The following is a 21590-nucleotide window of genomic DNA, read 5'->3' on the forward strand; positions in this document are numbered from 1 at the left end:
GCGCCATGAGGAGATTCACCGGGCAAAGGGGTTTTGGCTTCATACGTCATGGGTTACTGCACACCAAGGCCACTGGGTGTTGGGAGAATGATGGGGTACACTTGTCCAGGGTGGGCATGGACCTGTTCTTACTTGACCTGGAGGAGGCTTTAAAGTCAGCAGGGTGTAAGTAAGGGATATGGTGGGGGGCTCTGGGGTGACGGTGGCCACACCCAGATCTGTGGCGGAGTTACAGGGCGATCCAGAGGCTGTAAGGGACATATGGGTACCCTATGCAGGAGCACAACAAGGGTGCAAAGGCCAAATATCCACAGGGAGGTCCTCCGGTTGGACCCTGGAGGAACGACGGTGCATCATTAGTCCCATGGGCGGTTGTTGACCTGAGCAACCGGGAGTTGCCTGGCAGGTTCCGCCCCTCTAGGGGGCGTGAGCAAAGGGGGTGGGCTGTTGTCCCACGGGGGGAGGTTTGTTTTCCCTCCCCCTAATATGGCAAACACCATTGGGCATGGCCCCGGTATAATTTGGCTCATCAGGTGGCAGGTGGCGAGGGGCTGCCTGCCTGAGGATCGCCCATAAGCTAACCCACCAATCTTGGCATTGTTGTAATGCTAATAAACCTGCAGCAATATTTCTTTCCACACAAAAGGTGTTATGTCTGGTTGTATCTCTAACATTGCTGTAGAAGGGGCGGGGTGGTGAGTGTTGCCGATATTGGCACTATGCCGGCTGCCCGGGGTCAACGAAGGAGACCCCATAAGAGGGCGGCCGCCTTAGTGCCACAAGAAGGCACAGGAAGCAGCCGCCCAGTCGTTGGGACCCTCTAGGGTCCAGTAGGGTATCGTCACTTCCGGGAATAAGAGGCGGGGGAGCGGGGTATTTATACCTACCCAGCCCACCTGGCGCTCTCTTTTCCGCGACCCTGATGCCTTTTCCCACCCTACCTCATACCTGGCGTAATAGCAGGGTGTGGGTGGGGGATTTTATCTAATGTATTCTTTTGTGTTGCAGGCGGAGTTACAGGGCGACCCAGAGGCTGTAAGGGACATATGGGTACCCTATGCAGGAGCACAACAAGGGTGCAAAGGCCAAATATCCACAGGGAGGTCCTCCGGTTGGACCCTGGAGGAGCGACGGCGCCCCGTTAGTCCCACAGGCGGTTGTTGACCTGAGCAACCTGGGGTTGGCTGGCAGGGGGTGGGCTGTTGTCCCACGGGGGGGGAGGAGTTGTTTTCCCTCCCCCTAATATGGCAAACACCGTTGGGCAAGGCCCCGGAATAATTTGGCTCATCAGGCGGCAGGCGGCGAGGGGCTGCCTGCCTGAGGATCGTCCGTAAACTAACCCACCAATCTTGGCATCGTTGTAATGCTAATAAACCTGCAGCAATATTTCTTTCCACACAAAAGGTGTCCTGTCTGGTTATTTCTCTAACATTGCTGTAGAAGGGGCGGGGTGGTGAGTGTTGCCGATATTGGCTCTATGGGGTGTGGAGTAGCGCTTTCCTCCAGCTCCAATACATTAGGCAATAATTAATAAGACGTGCTAATATAATGTATAAAAATACACATGAAACTGAAAGGAGCAATGAGCAAGTCATAAAAACAATAAGAAAGCTTGAAACTGTAACTAATTTTTTTTATTTCTTCTTCAGTACATGCTAAAAATAGTTTGAAAATACGGAGTCTCGTGATTTGACTGCCATTTGTTTTTCTCAAACACCTGTTTCTTGTTACTCTAAAAGGGGGGCGTGCGGTTCTTTGGATACATTTTAACTAATATCATATTACAGCGAGTGTCTATAGAACTTCATTTACAGAATTATTTGGAAATATGTGATGTTTGGTGACTGAAGTTTTCAAATAATTCTACAGGTTGCAGAAATCTTTTCGTTAAATATTGCCTTGGGGGGGGTGGGGGGGGTAGGGCGCTTGGGGGGGGGGGGTTAAATCTAGTCGTCCATTAGAAGACTGGGGAAGGGGCAGCTGCCTGAGCTAATAGTTTCCTGGTACGTGCGCTTCTCAGCGCAGGGGCTCGGGCCTGTTCCTCACCTCCCCCGCAACAGGGCGGAGCTTAGCGCTGCTACGTGCTGCTCTGCAGACAGACCCATGGCAGCCAGGCACGGGCGCCTCGCGCCTACGTGACAAGCAGAAGGGGAGACACGGGGGAAGCTCGTAACGAAAGCCTGCCAAAACTAAGGCTCCGCCCCGACCAATCACAGGCCGGCACGGGACAATGCAGGCCCTCCCTCGGCTGCCTGTGTTCCGCGTGCTCGTGTTTTGAGTCGCTGCGGCTGTTAGGTGACGTCACAAAGTGTTGGAATGAGAACCGGGTTCAGTGGAGGGTTCCTAGACAATCCGCCTCAGACAGTAGCGGGAAAGGACATCACTGCTGTCCTACACAGTGTGCATCCAGCCTGACTGCGCCCGGCGTCTACAACCTGCAGCGAGAACCACCGGAGTCCTACAGAATTATATATTTTGCTCACCGTACGTGCTACAGTGTCAGACATGCTGCTCCTGGAATGCAATGCAGAGGTAAGCATCAATAGCCTTTCAATTACTCACTAGGGTAGATATACAATGGAAGGGCTACAGTGTGCTTCGTTTTACAATTGCGTTTAATTCCACCAATACAGACCAAGTGGTGGGAGCGTCGGAGGGGTGGTATGGACAGTCTTGCATCCCCGATCTAAAAATGTTTTCAGTGCACTCTTCGTGCCATATGGAAGCGTTTTCTTGGCATAGTTACCTATTAATGTTTTCATGTTACATGCTAACAACCCTGTGTTTACGCATTCGAATATACAATGTATCGCCACTCGCCCCTTTAACTTCCACGTGTCGGTGTGACTGAAGACCCCATTTACTGTGGGTGGTCCTTAGTTGGAGGCTGGCACGCTAATGCTATGGAAGCATTTGGCGTTTTGTAAGGGTGGTCTGAAGGGGTCCCAAAAATGGCTGCTCGCAAGTTGAGGGATGGTCCTTTCACGCGTCAGCGATTTGCGATCTTCGACATCTTTTTTATCCTGCTTCGTAATGCAAAGGGTTATGGGGCTTGTCTGCGAGGAGTGGGGGCGCAGAACGATATCATAGAACATTGGGTGGGGAGGGACGGGCAATGGTCGTACTATACATGTGTAACCCGTGGTGTCACTGTAACCCGGCACGTCGCGCTGTATGAACTAACGGTGATGAATTAAGTGCTCCGTGCCGGAGAGCAGTGCGCCCGGGATCAGGGCAGGGTGTACTGTCTGCTCGTGTCTGACCGCCTTCTCTCTCCTCAGCTCGACAGCCCGTGCAGCCTGATGGAGACGGGCAGCGCCGTGAACTCTGCCGGGGATGGCCTGGGCCAGTCCCCCGTGCACCTGGCCGCCTGCGGGGGGCAGGCCTTCTTTCTGCTCTGGCAGCTGCAGACGGGCGCCGACCTCAACCAGCAGGTGAGAGTCCCTACCACCCAGAGGGGCGGGGCAGCCTGGGCAGAGGGAGTCCTGTGTTTGTACAATTCCATGCAGGGGGCTGAGCAGATGGACCATGCAGGGGAGTATTTAATGTAGACATCAGCTGGCAAAATAATCAATTCTGGACTCAAATTCCAATATCAATTGCGCCTATGCTTCTAGACCGGTCCTGCATCGGACCCATGTTTTACACGCAGGTCCCCATGCATTTGCCCAATTCTTTATTATAGTGTTTATATATACTGAACGGAGTTCATTAATTGTGTTGTAATGGCGTTTATATAACGCTTACTACCCCTGGCGAGGCATCGAAGTGCTTTTTCGGCGGTGTTGAAGCACTTTCTGGGCGAGTAGCACGCTACTCCGGAAACCCATAAGGGAATAACGGTGAATTAGTATAGTGAAATGTTAAATATGTGTATTGTATTGTCTATGAGCATTTATCACAGATATTGTTATCTAGGATAGCACTGAAGGAATTGGAACACAAACACAGAGATGCTACTGGTTGGGGGGAAATAGATGAGCCTTCCTCCAATACAAGGCCAGATGTTGTTCTCCGACTAGAAACAATCTTCATTGCCTCGATTTTAAGGCCTGTCACCGAATTATACACCAGGCCAGGCGACCAAAAACCCTTGTGTCTAGCTGTTGAGTTCATAATAGTAGCACATGAAAACCTTCTAAGTGTATAATGGCTTGGCTCTCCATGCCACTGTTGTTATCTTTGATCTCTTTCTTAGCAGAGAGGCCCTAGATTTGAATGTGCATGACACAGCAGACGTATTCTATCTAGCGTATGGTTGTAGCAAAGGTACATGGCACGTGTCACTTATTCTGTAGTCGGAACGGAGAGTCCAGCGTGCGTGCAGCGCTGTTCCTCTGGCACTTGACATAGGCCCTATGAGCGAAAGGGGAAGAACGCACTCGTAGGTAAATTATTTTAGGACCGTCCTGTATCAGTCTATTCTGAGTCTTCTTTAGCTTCCTATTTCATGGCGCAAAAGGAAACTGCTGCTTGCACGGCCTGACATCCCTTTGCAACAAGCATTGACCAAGCTAATAGGTCTGGCTTGTATTGTGAGTACTGTGCAAAATATGAAAGAAAACATGATGCAATGTAAAAACAATACAAAACGATTGCTTTCTGTATACAAGGCACCTCAGATAATAATTTAATGTGTTATGATTAATACCCCTTTGGGATTTTAAAACAGACCTAGTGCATTGTAAGAAAGCTCTCCATATGAAGCGGATTATGCATCAAACACCCAGTAGCATGAGGTGAGGGGAAAACAAGTGCCCTGGTTGGACCAGTGTCCACTCTGTATATTTGAAATAACTGGTAACAGCGGCGATGTCAAGCCAGACCCAAAAAAGCAGTGTCATGAAAAATGTCTGCTGGGTGTGAGGCGAGTAAGGTGCACTAATAATTCATCCCGTAACTCCCAGTTTAATAATATTGCCCGTTACAGACCGAGGGGTTGTTTATGCTCAGCACAACACTTGCATTGTTTGATGGTGGCTCCTTGAGCGTTGTCTGCGCCAAGGCGCGCCAATGCTCAAAGGGAGTGAAATGTGTATGTGATTGTTGAACATCTGTGAGAGGCCAGAGACTCGTTTGTGTGTTTTGATGCACATTAGAGATTTAGACAGTGCTTTTTGTCTTAACCATCAGCTGCCAGTCTAATCTATGGCACTTTACGTGACGATATTTTCTCTTCTGGATAGGAAATAAAAATCTGTATTTTATATTTTTCACAGGATTGTTTCGGTGAGGCACCAATTCACAAAGCTGCAAAATCTGGGAGCCTGCAGTGTCTCAGCTTGCTGGTCGCCGGTGATGCCCGAGTTGAGTAAGTCCATTTACAGCACTCAATTGTGCACTAGCAGTAGTTGAGGCCGAACTCACATTTTCTTTGTCTCGGTTATTTGGTTTTGTTGTGACGCTCGTTGATCTTTGGGTGCCTGCAGTCCTCCTCTTAAAATAAAAAGGACCAAATAAGGGGTTGAGAGTCGGAGGCCACGCACCAAAATACATTTTCTGCATTTGCTAAATTTGGAATCCAATGAAGTGGACTCCAGTTATGATGCAAGTCACTAGCAAGTGAGCCCCGCCCCCAACCCCCCGAAACAGTGGGAACATTCCTCTCATTAGATGAAGGTGTGTTTGGAGGATATTTGCCCCGTCCCCCACCCGCTGTGAATATACCGAGGCACGACTTTGTTTTAAGGAAGTCAGTGCAGTGGCTAGGAAATACTAACATTTCACAGTAGATTCTTTTGAGTTGTTACCTTGCCTTTTTGTTTGTCGTGTAAGGAGTTGACAACTTTGTGTAACCGCAGGGCACACTGCAAATTGTGGGTCAATTGATTGAAGGGCATCTGGCCTGGTTTGTTGAGAACCAATTTTTTAACATTCTCCCCCCCCCCCCCCCCCCACCCGGATGGACACACTGCCGATACAAGTATAGTTTTTCCGACCACACCTGGGCCCTCTGACCTGACCCTGAGGTGCTTCCTCTCCCATAGTGGCCTTGCCTTGTTGCTATGGCAGCAGGCTGGGTGCGTTCTGGACAGTGTCCTCCTGGGGCGGTTTACTCACACAGGAAATGCTGACCTAAGGCACAGACCAATTTAAACGGACCTGTCCTCAAAGGAGACCAAATAACACAGCCTTTCTTTGATTTAGACTTCCCCAAAAAACCCTGCAACTTTCATGTTTACAGAACTGTTGCTGCTTGGGTCTCATAAGCCGACCATGGAGACGCATTGTGTAGATTTGTTTGGGTAGTTGTATTTGCTTGTTTCGCCTTAAAAAGTCACCAACAGAGATTTTTAAAACCACTTAAAAAAAAAATGGTATTACAATGGCAACTGCTGCAATGGAGATGATGAACTGACCGGTTAATGAACTAATGTGTTGTAAAATGTAAAAAAAAAAATGGCTTCATTTTTTTTGTTCTATCAATGGGTGTAATTTTGATTAATTCACTTTATTGTAGATCTCAATGTTGGATCTAATTCTCTAATAAAAACTTGAACTTGATTGAGAGGTCAGCTTATTTCCAAAGTTTTCTCCGCACAGTCGTTGATTACTTGTAAAAAAGTGGTATGCAATGCACAGGGCCTTACTTCGACGGTGTACTGGAGTAAAATGTCCCTTTATCCTGCATTTTTGAACATCATTAGGGCACTGATATGGGAAAGTAAGGCTTTAACTATGTGTAATTGAAATTCTGTATTAATGCATTAAACACCAGAGTGGACGGGAAGAAGTGCAGTGTCACCGGTCAACGTGCATTTCTGCTTTAAAAGCATCTTAGAAACCCACGTTTTTCTTTCGCTTGTGTGCTGAGAAGCAGACTTCTAGGAATACGCCTGTGAGTCATGCCTGGGTGTGTGCATGAGACAGACGGGCGCATACATTGCATTTTCTCAGAATTCGGTCTAAAACTACGCACACCTACTTTTACCCTAGGAAAGAAGACCTATCTGGAGAGATACTATCACACCAGCTGTTAAGAGAGATACTTTTATTAGAATGATGCATGGGTACCTTTAATATCCTGGGTTACGTGGGAGCTGGCTTGTAATATGATAGACTCAGCGGCTTTCTGCCATGTTCTTCCTAAATCTGATGGACACTACCTTTTCTGTTTCAGCATCTGCAACAACAACGGAGAGACGGCTGAGGACCTGGCCTATTCGTGTGGGTTTTTGGCGTGTGCCAGGTTCCTTGCCTCTGTTAAGCACACGCAGAGCATGAAGCTGCAGTTACAGTCATCTGCTGGCTGTGACGCAATGAGAGAACCAATGGCTGCACAGAAGCGCCCCTGTAGCAGTGATGCAGCGACAGACGAAAAGAGGATGCGATTCGAAGGTATGTACCTCTCCCCTGGGCTTTTGTCTTTATCGGAATCAGGGAAAGCTCATAGTAGGGCAGCGCATTTAAGGCAGTTTGTAAGGCTGCTTAGGGCCAAATGGTGCCCTTTTCATGCTATTGTACATAAACAGTTGCAAGAATTTGAATTGCTATGGGTACGTTATGAAAGTGTTAACAAACTTTCACAGAGTTCCCATGGGTGCTCTTAAACCTTTGACTCCCGGAAAACTTGTTGTGAATTCCAACTTATGACAACCTGAAGGGTCCCCTGCATGCGTAAGGGTACACAGAACGCAGTTCCACATGGGGAAATCACACACAACGTTATTTTTCATTTTGTCCTCCGCAAGGTATATATTTGCTCCCTGTAGAAACCCCTTCACCAAACCCCCAGCACATTTGGGGGTGTTCTTCCAACTCTTATCCTGGAAGGGGATTTACTTCCGGCCTTGAAAGGAGTGAATATCAAACTATTTCCACTTTGGAAATGTGTCCGAAAAAGTTCGATTGTCTGTTCCATTTGAGCTTGCGCACGCAATTGGTGCTGTAGACCAGGTCTTTTTTGTTTGTTTAAGATTACACCTTTTGTGGGGAAGGGGAGGGAAGTTGGTGGCATGGTTGATGGTACCATTGTGTGTCCATAGTTGTGCACATCTTCCCTTTCCAAATGACGGGACACAATATGTACATGTCTGGAACGGGATGAGGCACTTTTCATGGATGTAATCGTCTTGTCCTTGTCAACAGGTTTGGAATTGTAGATGAGAAAAGTGGAGTGACGAACCGGGGCGTACCAAGACTTCTATGCTACAAGGAAAATCCGAATATTGCAGCAGTGCAAAGACAGCTCCAGCTTACATTAAGCTGTTATTCCCCTTCTGGAAAGGAGAACATTGGACACTACCTTTTTGTAAAAGGTGTTATTTTCTAAGGCTAACAGCAGTAAAGCTGTTGTATTTATTTATGTTTTTTTTGTACATTTTTTTTAATAAACAGTTGAGCAGGTTTGTGTCTCCTCGGCATTCAGGTGGATTGGAAAGATTGGTATGTCTGGGATTTGAATGGGCGACCTCTGTTTCCCTGCCGCAGCTTCTTGCTGGGCTTAAATACTTCAGGACAGTCTTATGTTTAAGGTGCAAATCACCCCTGAGTCTCTTTACGGATGCAATGCTACGTGCAAGAAAGGGCACAGCTGGCATTTCTGAGCCATCCCGGATCCGCAGAACCTCTCGCTTTGTGTGTGATTGACGAGGGTTAGGAGTAGCTCTAAGCACTCTTAAGGGACTGCACCCGGGCAGCTGCGCGCTGGAAGTCTGAATGGACAGATCTCGACCACGGGCGCCTTTTTAGCATGCTAAATCATTGTGAAAATCATGTAAAATAACAGATTTGTTTCAAAGGATTACGTATGCAGAATTTTTATATCAATTCCCTGTCATGCGATGGATTTTTTTAAGGAGACTTAGTGGCACAAATAAATATCTACAGATCACAGTAAGCTGAGAACAGGCTCTGGTCACATTACAACAGAAAACGAACTGCCCAGTGCGTGCAACAGAGTATGTAGGGTTGCACGTTTTCATCTCCTTGTGGTGAGTGGGTGGGTGAGTCACGCACAGCAGAACAGCAGCTGCGCCCCTCCCAGCTGCTTGTGGAGGGAAGTGTGTGCTAGCAGACGCAGGTGGTCAGCTGGACCAAAATAACTCGCTGGTTAACTCCCATGGTGCGAGCATGCAAGAGAGCGTGCACCGTGTTTACACTCGAAATAAAAAGGAAACGGGCTGAACATCAAGGAGGAGGTGTTGGGAGTTTTATTACTTTTGTACAGTGTTTAGGTACAACACGGATCTGAAATGCGGTGCTGCCGCCACGTCCACGTCTTTCCAATGTGCAGTTGAAATGAATTAAATCACTTTTGGTACTTGAGGTAGGCAGAGGTTATAGTACGCATCTTGACTCCAGAAGTCAGGGCCTTTCCAACCACACCAACCCTAAAGAGGTTAAAAAAAAGTTATATCACTTTAAATGTCAAAATCTTGTGGTAGTTTATTCTTTGCTCAATATGTGAACATGCATGTTTTCTCATTAAGCCCCCCTTTTCGCACCCCTCCCCCAAATAAAGCCTTCTCCGGATCACGTCTGTCCAACTTTGGTGCAGGACGGCCAGATAGATCCATTCGAGATTTTTAGGATATCCATATAAAATAATGTACCTGCAATGAGTGGAAACAGAACCACGTGCAGTCTGTGCACACCCTTGCTTTGGATCGGCTGCTAGGGTATGGCCTGGGCTTGGGATAGGACACTGAGCCGCATCTCACTGTTGTAGAGCAACACGACTGAAGCGGTCTGGGATGTAGGAAGGTGGATATCTGACTATGGTTACCCCCAACTTTTTGCCTAGTGTCTAGCTGGTTTTTCGACTTAGTTGGCCTGAGATCCTGCCATTCAGGGTCTCAGGCTGTCTGCTCTCTCTGTAAAATGGACTCCATGTACCCTAGGTACATACACAATTGGTAAGGATCACCTTATTGGACCCTGTACAGTGTACCCTAGGTACCCAGGGCATAGGTGTACCCTAGGCCTCCCAGGGGCTGCAGCATGTATTATGCCACCCCTGGTCTGGCCTTCCAATCAGACACAACTGGCTGATCACTCAGCTGGGGCAAGGTCGTGTAATCACCCCTTGCTTAGATATAGTATGCCTATATCTGCCCTTATATATAGACACATGTGTACCTATCAGTCACTCCTATGGCAGGCCTTAACAATCCTGGAGGCAGAGTGCTTGGTAACATGTGAGATAGTGCTCTAGCATGAGCTGAGCCTGTCTACAGCTTTCGGAACCATGTCCTTATAGCTGTTCTATGATATAGCCTACCATATACTCTTAAAGTGCCTTATAATCTTAAACGGTTATGGTAACTATGGTTTGGCTTTATCAAAACATGTCGTGTAAGGTGTCTAACACTTTGGAATAATACCCCCATACCATTTCTGGTGATGAGGATATTATTCCTCCCTTCTAGAGGGAGAGACATGTTAAAATCCTACTTTGCTGTTTATCTCTAACCAAAGCCTCAGCATCACAAAATGGATGCTGCTGCCACAGACACAAGTCTGACCTCCTGCTGCTGGGAGTGATCCCAGCCAGGGAGGCCTGGACAATAGGTTTCCTGCTTGGGGAGGTGCTAGCACCTCCCCAGACAGCCTTTAGTGTATTGGGGCAGGGTGGGCTGAAAGGAATGAGACATGCCTGGGGCACACAAGGTGTTCCTGGCATAGTCCAGTTCAAACCGGCGCTGGGGCACTCCAGCCCCAGCTCTGGCGCGAAACTGGACAAAGGGAAGTGGGTGTAACCACCCCCTCCCAGGTCCCACCCATAAGGCGTGACCTAGCAGGTATCCCAGCCCCCCAGATTAGTATAAGAGTGGGAGTTGGGCCTCACGACTTTAGATTATCCTGAACCTGCAAAACTGAACAGAAACTCTGGACCTTCGACATTCGACGAAAGAAGAAGACTGAAGAATCTCCCTTGTAGCCAAGGAGTGGCTACCCTGTGCAAACAGGCACCATCAAGAGACTACCCTTTGCTTTGCGACCGTTCTACGAGGAACCGACTGCAGAGCCCGACCAGAGCCTTGACTTCCAGACTTCTCCGACCCTCATCCACATCTGCAGCAGAGCTGAGATCCGTGGAGGCGACGAGCGACGTGGGACCGGCTACCTGGGAAAAGTGGCTAGTAACTTACAGCGCAGCTTCTGAGGTACCCTCGAAGTTGTGCACCGGGGATTGAGAAGCCCCAACCCCAAGCACCAACTGCACCGAAGATCAGCCCCCCACACTCCACGAGTCCTGCGTGGGGCCCTTCAGCATTTTCCTGCTTGCCGCGTCTGTCCGGTTGCTTGCCCGCTGGCTAGTGGCCTCTGTGACGACGCTCCCTGAAATCTTCTGCGCTGGTTTGGCTCCTCCAGACTGGCTCCCGCTTCTCTGCAAAGAAGAAGCACCCCAGACCTTCCTGGTCTGCACCAGAAGCAAGTCCTTTGTTCTTCGTGGGTTCCGCTTGCCAAGGCTTGGTGAGTCCTAGTCCAACTTCGACGCCGCCGACAGCAAGAGCCTTCGTGGGACAGCTCACCTCCTGGTCCTGGTCGTCCTCGACGCTTCCTGGTCCTCCTGGCTGCAGCGACAAGCTTCACCTTCACCTGCAACTCTTCACGACATCGCCTGGTTCCACGTGGTCACTGGCTAGTGACCTTGACTCTGTCCCCTCTGCTTGCAGGTTTCTTCTCTTCTTGATCCCAGCCTTGGGATCCACCGGACACTCTCCCCTGACTGCCTGTCAGCATCTTTCTTCAGGCATCCATAGGAGTCGACGACGAAAACGACGCATCTTCACCCCTATGCACCCGCAGCCTGTGGGCTAGGTAACTTGGGTACTCCGGTGCTCATCAGGATAGTGACTATCCTAGTGTCTAGTTTTCAAGTCTCAACTTCCTAGCTACTCCGGAAGTGTCCTAAATCTATCTATTTCTAAACTGTAACATTGCTATTGACTTTTACGCATTACGCGTGAGTGTTTCCACTCTGCACACGAATCCCGTGGGCCCCCCACTTCCTAACTAACGCTAGTGTAGTGTAGCCCCAGCGATTCCCTAGGCCTAGGCCTATTCTATTTCCGTGACAGTGGTTCTTATACCACTTATTTAGTATATGGTTTGCGTGGCCCCTAGGGCCTAACTGTATTACTTACCTGTGTGACTTACTGTATGCATTAATAAGACTGTTGTGCTTACCTCTAAACTCATAAAGAGTGCTGAGGGTTTGCTTAGAATAAATACACTTTATTTTATATATATATCTGTTGTGGTGTCCTTTCATTTGGTATTCAAGGGATTATATATGGTATCACAGCTGGCTTCACATGCCATTCAGAGTTTAGCCTAAGACTGCTCTTGTCCATGCTACCACTAGGATAGCTGGTCTATAAGGTTGACTTTACAACCAATCACCATAAGGGTATTTGGACTGATATAAGGTGTACACTATAACTAGTGACATCATACATCAGGCCAACTTCTCACATGGGACTGCTGGTGTACCTGCACAGAGGGCACCATGCCTGGCATTTAGGGCTCAACCCTTCCTTTTGGGGTGGGGCCAAGACTGATTTACAGATGGCTGACCCCTGTCTGTAATGGCACAGATGTGCTAAACAAGCATTGGCAATGGCACTAGATCTGGCTTTAAAAGGACGTTGTATGGCAATGTAAAACATTACAAGTAAATAGCATGAAAATGTATTTATGTGGGAGCAAATAATTGTATTGTAATACTGGTGTAGATAAAAGGTCAGGTGACAGTTGCAGTGTTAAGCCAGACCTAAAAATCCACCTAGGACGGTCAATAACTGCCCTCCTCCCATCTGTCCTGCTGCACATAAATACAACACAAATTATCTAGTTATCTAACACACTTTAATAGAATTACGGCATGTGTGTCCCTGTAAGGTCCAGCTCAGGCAACTGGATAAATAAAAAATATGGCCAGAGCTGTGTGGAGGGCAAGCACTTTTTTGAGGAAGCAGACCAACTTCTTCCCAATCAAAACATGTACGCCTGGCTCCCAACATGTGAGAGGAGTCAAAGCCCCTCTCTACTATGCTCACATAACGATAGGGCGACAGCTGTGCTATTTAATCCAGACCATAAAAATGACTAATCACTGAGGAAAATTCAGGATTTTCAGCCAGCACCCTTTGTGTTGTTCACGTCATACTGATGGCACTGGACTGCTTCTGTGCGCCACGAGACTGTATTTGCCAATTACCAGCACTAAGAAGTTTCTTTCATGGGGTGGTTAGGAAGATCATTAAGCCCAAAAGTAAGACATTGGTCGTTTTCTGTTCGATTACTTCTCAGGGCCATTTTTAGTGTTTTCGTGTTAATCGCATGTACTCTACATACACACACACCAAAGACGCAAGTGGCATGGCAGTAAGCTATTGGTATCGGACTGCAGTGTGTCAACAAACCATGGCTCGCAGAAAATGCTGCGAGACAAATAATTTTGATAGTGGTGGGGTGTGCATATGTTGGGATAAAAGAGAAGTGGACATGCATGTCATCAGACTCATTTGATGAAGTACTTGGAAAAGACTGCACACCGCGGGATACTTAAGAACTGAAGTAAATGGCTTTGCTTGGCTGATACCTCCATCCTCCCAGCTTTTGATTTAAAATAAAAAGTGTGAAATGCTAAACGTCAAAATGTAAATACAACAATTTCAAGATAGTACCCATTTAATAAATCATCTCTCATAAATGCTCGGGTTACCCACAGGCGCAGGGCAGAGGACACCTACAGGGAACTGGCCAGGCATGTTTTATAAGGCCGGATTTTAACAGCAGGGCTGTCAAACTGAACTGCGGCTAACAATACACATAAGAATAGGCTCTAGACCCACCCCTTTCAAACACTGGCTTTCCCAGACAAGCCTCTTTCAGCCATTTGCTCAAGACTTTGTCAATCACGTCTTCACTCAACCAGGGGTAATATGTATTTCTCACTTAATGCTGTTGGCTATTTGGATGTACCTTTTGGTCTCTCCTCAAGTGCTACCATTGAAGTGCATGAGGGACTAGTTACACCTACAGCCCTCTCTGTCTGATCCTGTTGGCGCCCTCCCCTCCCACGTGCCACGCTCTAATGTGCAAATGCTTCTTGCCCTAGCACATTAACCAAGACCTATTTGGTTTGCCGAACTTTGCTTTAAGACAGAAGGCGAGCACGGTCGTGCCTCACAGTTCCAAGTGAAAAGCTATTCAGCGGAAGGGCTAAGGTGGAGTGAACACCAGTTTAATACAATCTTCCTTTTCAAGGTGCAATGAGTTATCTGGCTCCAAGGCCACAGCAGAGAATATCACCTACAATCTACACATGCCCTTTGATCGGTTTTCTGTTGTCTGTGTACCCTATTTGCTCTCAAACAATAATGTGGCATATTATTGGTTAGACACTTTCCCGTACCCATCTGTAAAATAATGTGCTATCCGGTTGCATCCCATTTCTTAGTTTATGCCTTATACTCGCCTTTTCTAGAATCGTTTGAAGATCTTCGGCTCCTGTGTAATGTGGGTCTAGAATTAGAAACTTGATCTGCCCCGTTACTTCATTCCATGCTACTCCCAAGATTGTGTGAGCCAAAACTCCTCCCCCTGGATGGCGAAAAAATCAGTTATTGTTGTGCCAGGGTTCTGAAACATGCAGTTATCATTTTCTGTATTTGCAACTTTTTAAATTGTATTTGTATGAACAGTTCCGAGGTACATTTTCATCATACATCACAATATAGTAAATAAAACGGGCATAATTCACCACAGAGTATTCCCCAATGGTGTACATTTTCTAGTAAAATACAACAAATTAAACCAAAGTCCCAATTAGATCTCGCAACCACCTCCCGCTCAAGTGCATATAGCCATGCAGGTCCGTTGGTAGCATCTACAGAGGCGCTCTCGCTTGATCCATCGCAGCCTCTCTTCAACCAAAGATGGACCCTGGCCACGACCCAAATGCCTTCATGGAATTTAATCAAACAATGAATGTTAGAGCCCTTATCCTATGCGGACTTCTCGCCTCAATATAGTCACATTCCAAACCATGTAGCCAGATTAACCTTATTGATAAGTGTGGAGGGGCGTTTCACCGCCCTCAAGTGTGGAGGGGCGTTTCACCGCCCTCCTATCCCATAGCCTTTAACACCACACCTGCTAAGTTGGGCTAAATTTCTATTTCAAATGCCTAATAATAGGCACTGTGGCTACCAACAACAGTTGAAATGCAAACTTCCAAGGTTTGGGGTTGACCTCGTCCCAGCCTATAGGCTGTAGCCCCAGAACAGTTGCAGTTGGTTCCACTTAATTTGGGAGTCCAATAGTGTCTTTTTAAGTATGTTTTCAAAACCGGACAGGACCACCATATGTGCCTTGGCGAGCTTTCTTCCCCACAACCCCTCCAGCACCTACCTAATGTCCCTGGAAATGTGTTATGTAGGAATTCGTTGGTAAATACCACCCAGCCATAAATTCTACTGATGACCCACTTCCTGATTAAGCTAACCTATTTCTCTTCCAAGACGCAATACACGCATGCTCCCTTGCCTGATGATCTTTGGGGAGCAAGGATAGTGGTCATCCCAAAACCAGGTAGTGCACCTCAACTTTCATCATCCTATAGGCCGATCTCTAATTCATGCTGAAGTGAAATTTCTAGCCAAAATGCTTGCAAATTGACTAGTTAAAATAATCTCGAAACTGGTTCACCATGACCAGAGTGGCTCCACACCGGGACAAGAAGCCAAACACAGCCTCAGATGCTGTAGGGAGCAGGGTGGACTGCAGGCCTGGGCCCTTATAGACTTCAAAAAAGCATTTGACTCAGTGATCTGGCGGTTCCTGTTTCACGTGCTTCATAAAATGAACTTTGGGCCTTTACGCGATGTGTTAGGACACTACAGTGGGCGTAAGTCAGAACTAGTGGAGTGCAGTCGAGGCATTTGAAAATCAAACATGGCACGAGACGGGTGCCAGTTGTCAACCCTACTATTCATTCTAGTAATAGAGCTATTGGCCGAACTGATTAAGCCAGATGCAGTTCTGAAAGATTTTCAGTGGAATGTCTCAAAATATGATCGCATATCTCTGTACACAGATGATGTACTCATTTTTTTGCAGGACTCCCAGGTTTCCTGTGACGGGCTTGTATGCATCCTGAAGGTGTTCAAGGCAGCTTCTGGCCTAGCTGCCAACCAGCAGAACTCAGCATTAGTGCCCTTGGGAGAGGACATTGGCTGTGTAGCTTCAATGGCCAAACTCCATGTGCTCCTTGCCAGCTTTAAGTATATGGGCTTCCATACCGTTGTAAACCCCACTCGATCTTAAGAATGCCTCTCCACTTAACAAAACAGGCAAAGATCTTCAAAGAGTGTCCAAACTGCCCTCTTGCTATAGGGAAGAAACACCCATTTCAAGATAATAATCCTACATAAGTGTATTACCCGTGCATCATACAAAATACTCTCTTTATCGGTATCAGTCTGATGAGAGTGAATTACTGTGGGGTGGACAGAGCTATGGATCTCTATCCTTTCGAGCGGGTTATGAGTCTATGATGGGGGGGGGGGCTGACCTTCAGCTATATTATAATAATAATACAGCATTTTGTAGAGCGCGAACAGCTACCTCACAAGGAGGTGTCCCGGCGCTGAAGACCGCTGGGGAACCCGTCCTGGCTTTCCCTGTGAGATGGTCCCTTTCTGGGTATCTCCAAGGTGAAACCAGGCATCCCCGGCGTCTGTGGGGGGCCGTTGTAGAGATGAGGCAAGCTTAATGCCCAGAGTTGCCGAATGTGTTCCTGGTTAGAGTAGGTACCGAGGCGAGAATTACCGAGTCCGTTTTGACCCTGGTCCACGACCCTGCCGCGTCGGGAATTGAACCCTGGTCCCTGGCCGAATCTCTGCTTACGGGTCTGCCGCCTCTAACCAGTGAGCCACACCTCTCCACAACTATTACTGGGCAGCATAGTTAGTCAACATAAACAACTGGCTAAATGGCGATCAAAGTGACCCGGAATATTGCCGTAAATGGACCTATTTTCCCAGGGAACCCTTAAACTGGACCTATTTTCCCAGGGGGTAGATAATTACCTAGATGTGACAAATGCCCAAACTCCTTCCAAGTAGTCACCAGAAACATAACCCAGCTCTGGCACAAGGCGCTGAAATATATAGGGAGACATACAATTTTGTCACAGATGACTGTGGCTGGGAACCTGTTTCCCTGAGCCTCGGAGGTTGGTGGGATTTGACACATGGGATGCTATTGGGATCTCCACTCTGGGGGACAGCTGAAATAGCAGGTACATGTGCTCCTTCAAAGAACTTGAGACTGAGTACTATCTACACAACTCTGTTTGTATCACAACCTTCAACTGCGCCACACGCAGAACAAATACAAATCAACTTTAGTTGTACTGCCTGAATTTAGCCCCTTGAGGCCAGGCTAATGATGGGAACCTTGGATTGGGGTAGTATATCAAAAATATCAATCTGATTAATGGTTACCGGCGCTGACCGCACTCTACCTCTACGTGACCAAATAGAAGACTGACATAGCCCTCTTTAAAGACGAGGAGTGGTTGAAGGCTGTCTTGACTCTGCCTAATACTGCTCAAATACCTCCATAGAGCCCATTATTCCCACAAGCGTCTATGGAGGATACAGCTAAGGGACTCCCCCTCCTGTGTGCGTTGTGGCCAATTGCTCATTTCTACATTCCATTTGGGGGTGTCCCCGTATAAGATGGTTCTGGGGCTCTGTACAGCTTGTGCTGTCACCTACAAGTTGCATCCTCGTAATCCTCATATATAAAATTTTTTACAGCCTATCGAAGACGGGCTGGCGGTGGGGGTGTTCCGAAGTGCCCACACACAGGTGGGATTGGGACATCTGACTGCGAAGGGTGATGCTGCGCGAAGTTGGAAATACTCCCCTGTGAGTGGATGACCCTGTAACCCTAGAGATAGAGATGCTGCCTGCACACATACTCACGAATCAGGGGAGCCTGAGGATGCCCTCTAATCCGCTGGTACCTGTATCCTTCGTCCTTCACCTGGCTCCTGTGTAGCTTGAAATGGCTTCCGGGCCTGTTTCCTCTATGTTAAAACTCATTTGGCTGTACCTCAGAAATAGGCAGGGAGGTTTGTAACAGACGATCATGTTCTCTGTGTATGTCACTGCTGAGTCCAAATAGGACATAGTTCTTTTTTAGGTCTCGCCTGTCAGCGCGCATGCGCTGCTCTGCGAGACTTATTGTAAGGGCTTCAAAAAGCTCACCAACACGTGCTTGTGCGTGTGTGGCCTATTGCTTGCGGTTACCCGCACGGTGCCATATGTTTTGAATTATCGCGCCCGTGTCTGGGCACGATAATTCAAAACATATGGCCTGGTGCTCGCTCTCGCTCACACCACTCGCGGGACGCTGCATTCCTTGTTTAACTTGCAGAGTGCACTTTCATTTTTTTTTTACTTGGCCCGTGCACTTTCATGTTTTTTAACTTGCATCGCCGTGCATGTTCATATGTTTTTAACTTGCTCCAGGCACTTTCATGTTTTTAGGTCGAGCATTCGAGACCTTGTGTATTAGTTAATTCCTCCTGTCTGAATAAAGCGCCATCCTTGGGCCGCGCTTGTTTACAAATTAGGCACTGGTGCTCGCTATAATTCTCTGGCCAATGCGAACAGCTGCTTTCAGGAGACGTCATTTCCATGGCCGAGTTGAGTTGAAGTGGCATGAATGCTGCCATCTCATTGGCCGCGTCAGAGCAGCGTTTGAATGTTCGACTGAGCTAGGCTTCTCGAGTCACTCACTGACAAAGTAGTCGAAGCACTCCGAGGCTTGGGACACGCACCAGGTTTTTATTTTTATCACCATTGCTTCATTCCTTCTGTCTGAACAAAGCGCCATCCTTTCCGTTTTGTTGAGACTAATGCACATCCTGCTGCTTAGTTGCTCCTGCACCCTTCCAGCACTCTACAGACCCACCCAGGCTCAGTCTTCCTCTCACCTTTATACAGCCATTGTGGTCTTTTGACCTCTTCCAGCCTCAGCTCTTCTCGGACCGAGCCACTCTGTTGCCTCTGGGCTTTTCCGAGCCCTCTGCTGATCTCCCCTGCAACCTGAGCCCCCCTGCTACCCCAGTAGTCCTGTAGTTCTGTGCTCCGTTGCTCCCCCGCCACCTCAGGGTCCTTTTGCACCCCGTAATACCCTAGCGCAGCTGCCATGAGCTCCCTGCAGGTACGTCAAGTATGTTATACTACACTTCGTTGGCATCAGGGAAATGCCCCATTTGCACCATCACGCACAATCCCCGGGCCTCTGGGCATTCTGCAGCCTCGCCATAGGGTGGCGTTTCTGTTAAACAGCCTCCTGTCATATAGTAAACCGCTTATGGGTGCAGTATGAATTGATCTATAGTGCGCCAACAAGTCTGAAGCAAGGCGCTGTAGATAAATATCAACACTTCGTAGACACAGTTTCATGTGAGGCGTTTCATAAGTAATATTGCAAAGTGTATATGTTGGATTGCATCTGTCTTTGATTATATATACCCCACCCTAACTGCTAACGCACTATCTGCGAGTCACAAGATTGTCCTAATGCACATGTGATCTACTGCAGGCTGGAACCGTTAGTTTTGGCAACCATGTTTTCAAAACTTCCCACTGTCCCATCGTTTTTAATCCCCCTACCCTCACATCGTTGCTTTTAACTCCTCTTATCCTCCCACTGTTGCTTTCAGTTCTCTCCCTGCCTCCTGTCATTGCTTTCAATTCACCCCCACCCTCCAATCGTTGCATTTAATTTCCAAACGCCACCCAGGAAGAAGAAGCGTGCAGCAGAGGCAAGCATGTATCCTTGAATCACACTGCACGGCCCAGTATGTAGTAATTGTATTCAATCCATAGTGCACATGGTCCAGGATAGTGTGCTGCATGGCCAAACAGTTATAAGGTCCCAAAGGCGTGACCTATTGGCTATGCCAATGCTTGTTTCTATATTCCTTTCCACTTGACAGTGTCCTGTAATTAGTGGACTCGATGCTGACTGCACTGTTCTACTGTTTCATATTTTATGTTTTCTATTTGTAATAATTAAAACTCAATAAAAATGTGATAAAAAAGAAAGATCATAATCTTATTCAAACTGGAGTATGGTAACAGCTTGTTTAGTGACTTGCTAATTCCCCTCCATCTATAAATGAGCATAAATAAATTGTCACTATATGCATCCTTTCCACAGTCGGGCTTGGCGATCATGTAACAGCGTACTTTGCAACACTCCACTGGTAGCTTGTCTCGTCATTTCTCAAACCTACGTTACATAGACAATGCTATATTTTACTTTTATAATCTTGGTTTATATTTTATTTCACCTTTGTGTATGTCATGTCTTTAAAATATTTTGAACTGAAAATAAATTCACTTCATTGACATCCTCTTGACAATTCTCTGTGGCCCACTCTGTCTCTTTCCTGGTTCGATGGCACATGTAAAACTACTAGCTTTATAAATCGGTATCTTTAAGGATCCGGGAGATTTAGAATCAACTCTCCCGTTACAAAATGGCTCGTCCACCAGAAGGCAGACTGTGATTGCCTTTAGTGGTGTTAAGTAGCTTCTCCTACTACAGTTCCACTCTGGTGGCCCATCCTGTACTTTTAAACCTACCAAACATATAGGATGTCAGTCGGTCAGTGTCACCTAGGAGACACTGCCACATTAAACCAGGGCTGGCATTGGCTAAGCCAATCGGGCTTGCCTATTTGCTTTGTCAATGCTTTTAGACAATGTTGTGCAGCATCGGGGAAAAAGGCATCATTACACGGCTGCTGCTGCGCTATGTCAGTCTGTAGCTGCCACGTGCCTGATGATGTATTAGATGTGGGTGAGCCACTGAAAGCTCAGCCAGGCTCGAGCCTGAAGCCTGGCACCAGCCCAGCTGGAGGTCCTGTTGGAACCTTGAGCCTATAACCAGCCGAGCTATCACGTGGCTTCTGCCTGCCTTCCTCCCTCTACATCGCATGTGGTGTTAGGGCCAGAACTGTGGACCATGGAAACAGGTTGGAGTCTCTACATCAGCTCAATATCCTGTGATTCTGCGCAAATCACTATAATCTCCCTGAGCCTTAAACAATGTATGTGACCTTGTGTAATATAACTGGTGCTTCTGCAAAGGGCTCCATTACCTTCGGGTCCAGTTCCCGTTACATTTAAAACAAGCATTTGCAATGCAATAGGTCTCGCATTTACGGGAGTTTGAGCTATTGGCATTGTAAATCACAATGCCTTTTATTTATGTTTTGGTTTTTAAAACATAAAATAAAAGGCAGTGTCATTTACAATGCCAATAGCTTAAACCTGCGTAAATGCGAGACCTTTTGCATTTTCAATGCTTGTTAAATTCAGCCAAAATAAAAAGCATGTCAGCAACATTGCCACATCTGTACTCTGCTTTACCTCCAGGCCACAACAAGGTAAAATGCCAAAAGTCCACTGACAGTGTGAGGAGAAATATAGCCAGACATATCTTATTAAAAATGAACAAAGTATTAATCAAATGCCAGGATTATTTATTCACATTTTTTAATACATTGATGAGGTTTAAAATGTACCTTGGATGTGCTTCAGTAT

At 47.2% G+C, this 21590-nt stretch overlaps 2 protein-coding genes across 5 annotated transcripts in view; one reads left to right on the forward strand and one right to left on the reverse strand.

Moving 5' to 3' along the window:
* Positions 1-2152: 2152 nt before the first annotated feature.
* ANKRD37 (ankyrin repeat domain 37) lies at positions 2153-8346 on the forward strand. Its single transcript, XM_085641941.1, has 5 exons — positions 2153-2532; positions 3282-3434; positions 5220-5311; positions 7121-7338; positions 8089-8346. Exons 1-5 carry the CDS (start codon positions 2506-2508, stop codon positions 8100-8102), a joined length of 504 nt encoding a protein of 167 aa, XP_085498067.1. The 5' UTR covers positions 2153-2505; the 3' UTR covers positions 8103-8346.
* Positions 8347-9136: 790 nt separating this feature from the next.
* The window catches only part of UFSP2 (UFM1 specific peptidase 2), a 184292-nt gene continuing 171838 nt past the window's right edge, over positions 9137-21590 (reverse strand). For all 4 annotated transcript variants that reach the window (XM_085641939.1, XM_085641937.1, XM_085641940.1 and 1 more), the window contains 2 exons: positions 14432-14556; positions 9137-9332 (listed from right to left, as the gene is read on the reverse strand). In XM_085641939.1, coding sequence (XP_085498065.1) covers positions 9246-9332; positions 14432-14556 — 212 coding nt within the window. In that variant the 3' untranslated portion in view covers positions 9137-9245. The remainder of the gene's footprint in view (positions 9333-14431; positions 14557-21590) is intronic.

Source organism: Triturus cristatus, chromosome 2_2 (genome assembly GCF_964204655.1).
Source record: "Triturus cristatus chromosome 2_2, aTriCri1.1, whole genome shotgun sequence".
Classification (NCBI taxonomy): Eukaryota; Metazoa; Chordata; class Amphibia; order Caudata; family Salamandridae; genus Triturus; species Triturus cristatus.

What these genes read in the sequence shown, in the direction of transcription:
- ANKRD37 (XM_085641941.1), top strand. Translation starts at nt 2,506, where the DNA reads ATGCTGCTCCTGGAATGCAATGCAGAG. An exon ending in TCCTGGAATGCAATGCAGAG is followed by an intron (nt 2,533 to 3,281) that starts GTAAGCATCAAT and finishes CTCTCTCCTCAG; the next exon opens with CTCGACAGCCCGTGCAGCCT. An exon ending in GCCGGTGATGCCCGAGTTGA is followed by an intron (nt 5,312 to 7,120) that starts GTAAGTCCATTT and finishes TTTCTGTTTCAG; the next exon opens with CATCTGCAACAACAACGGAG.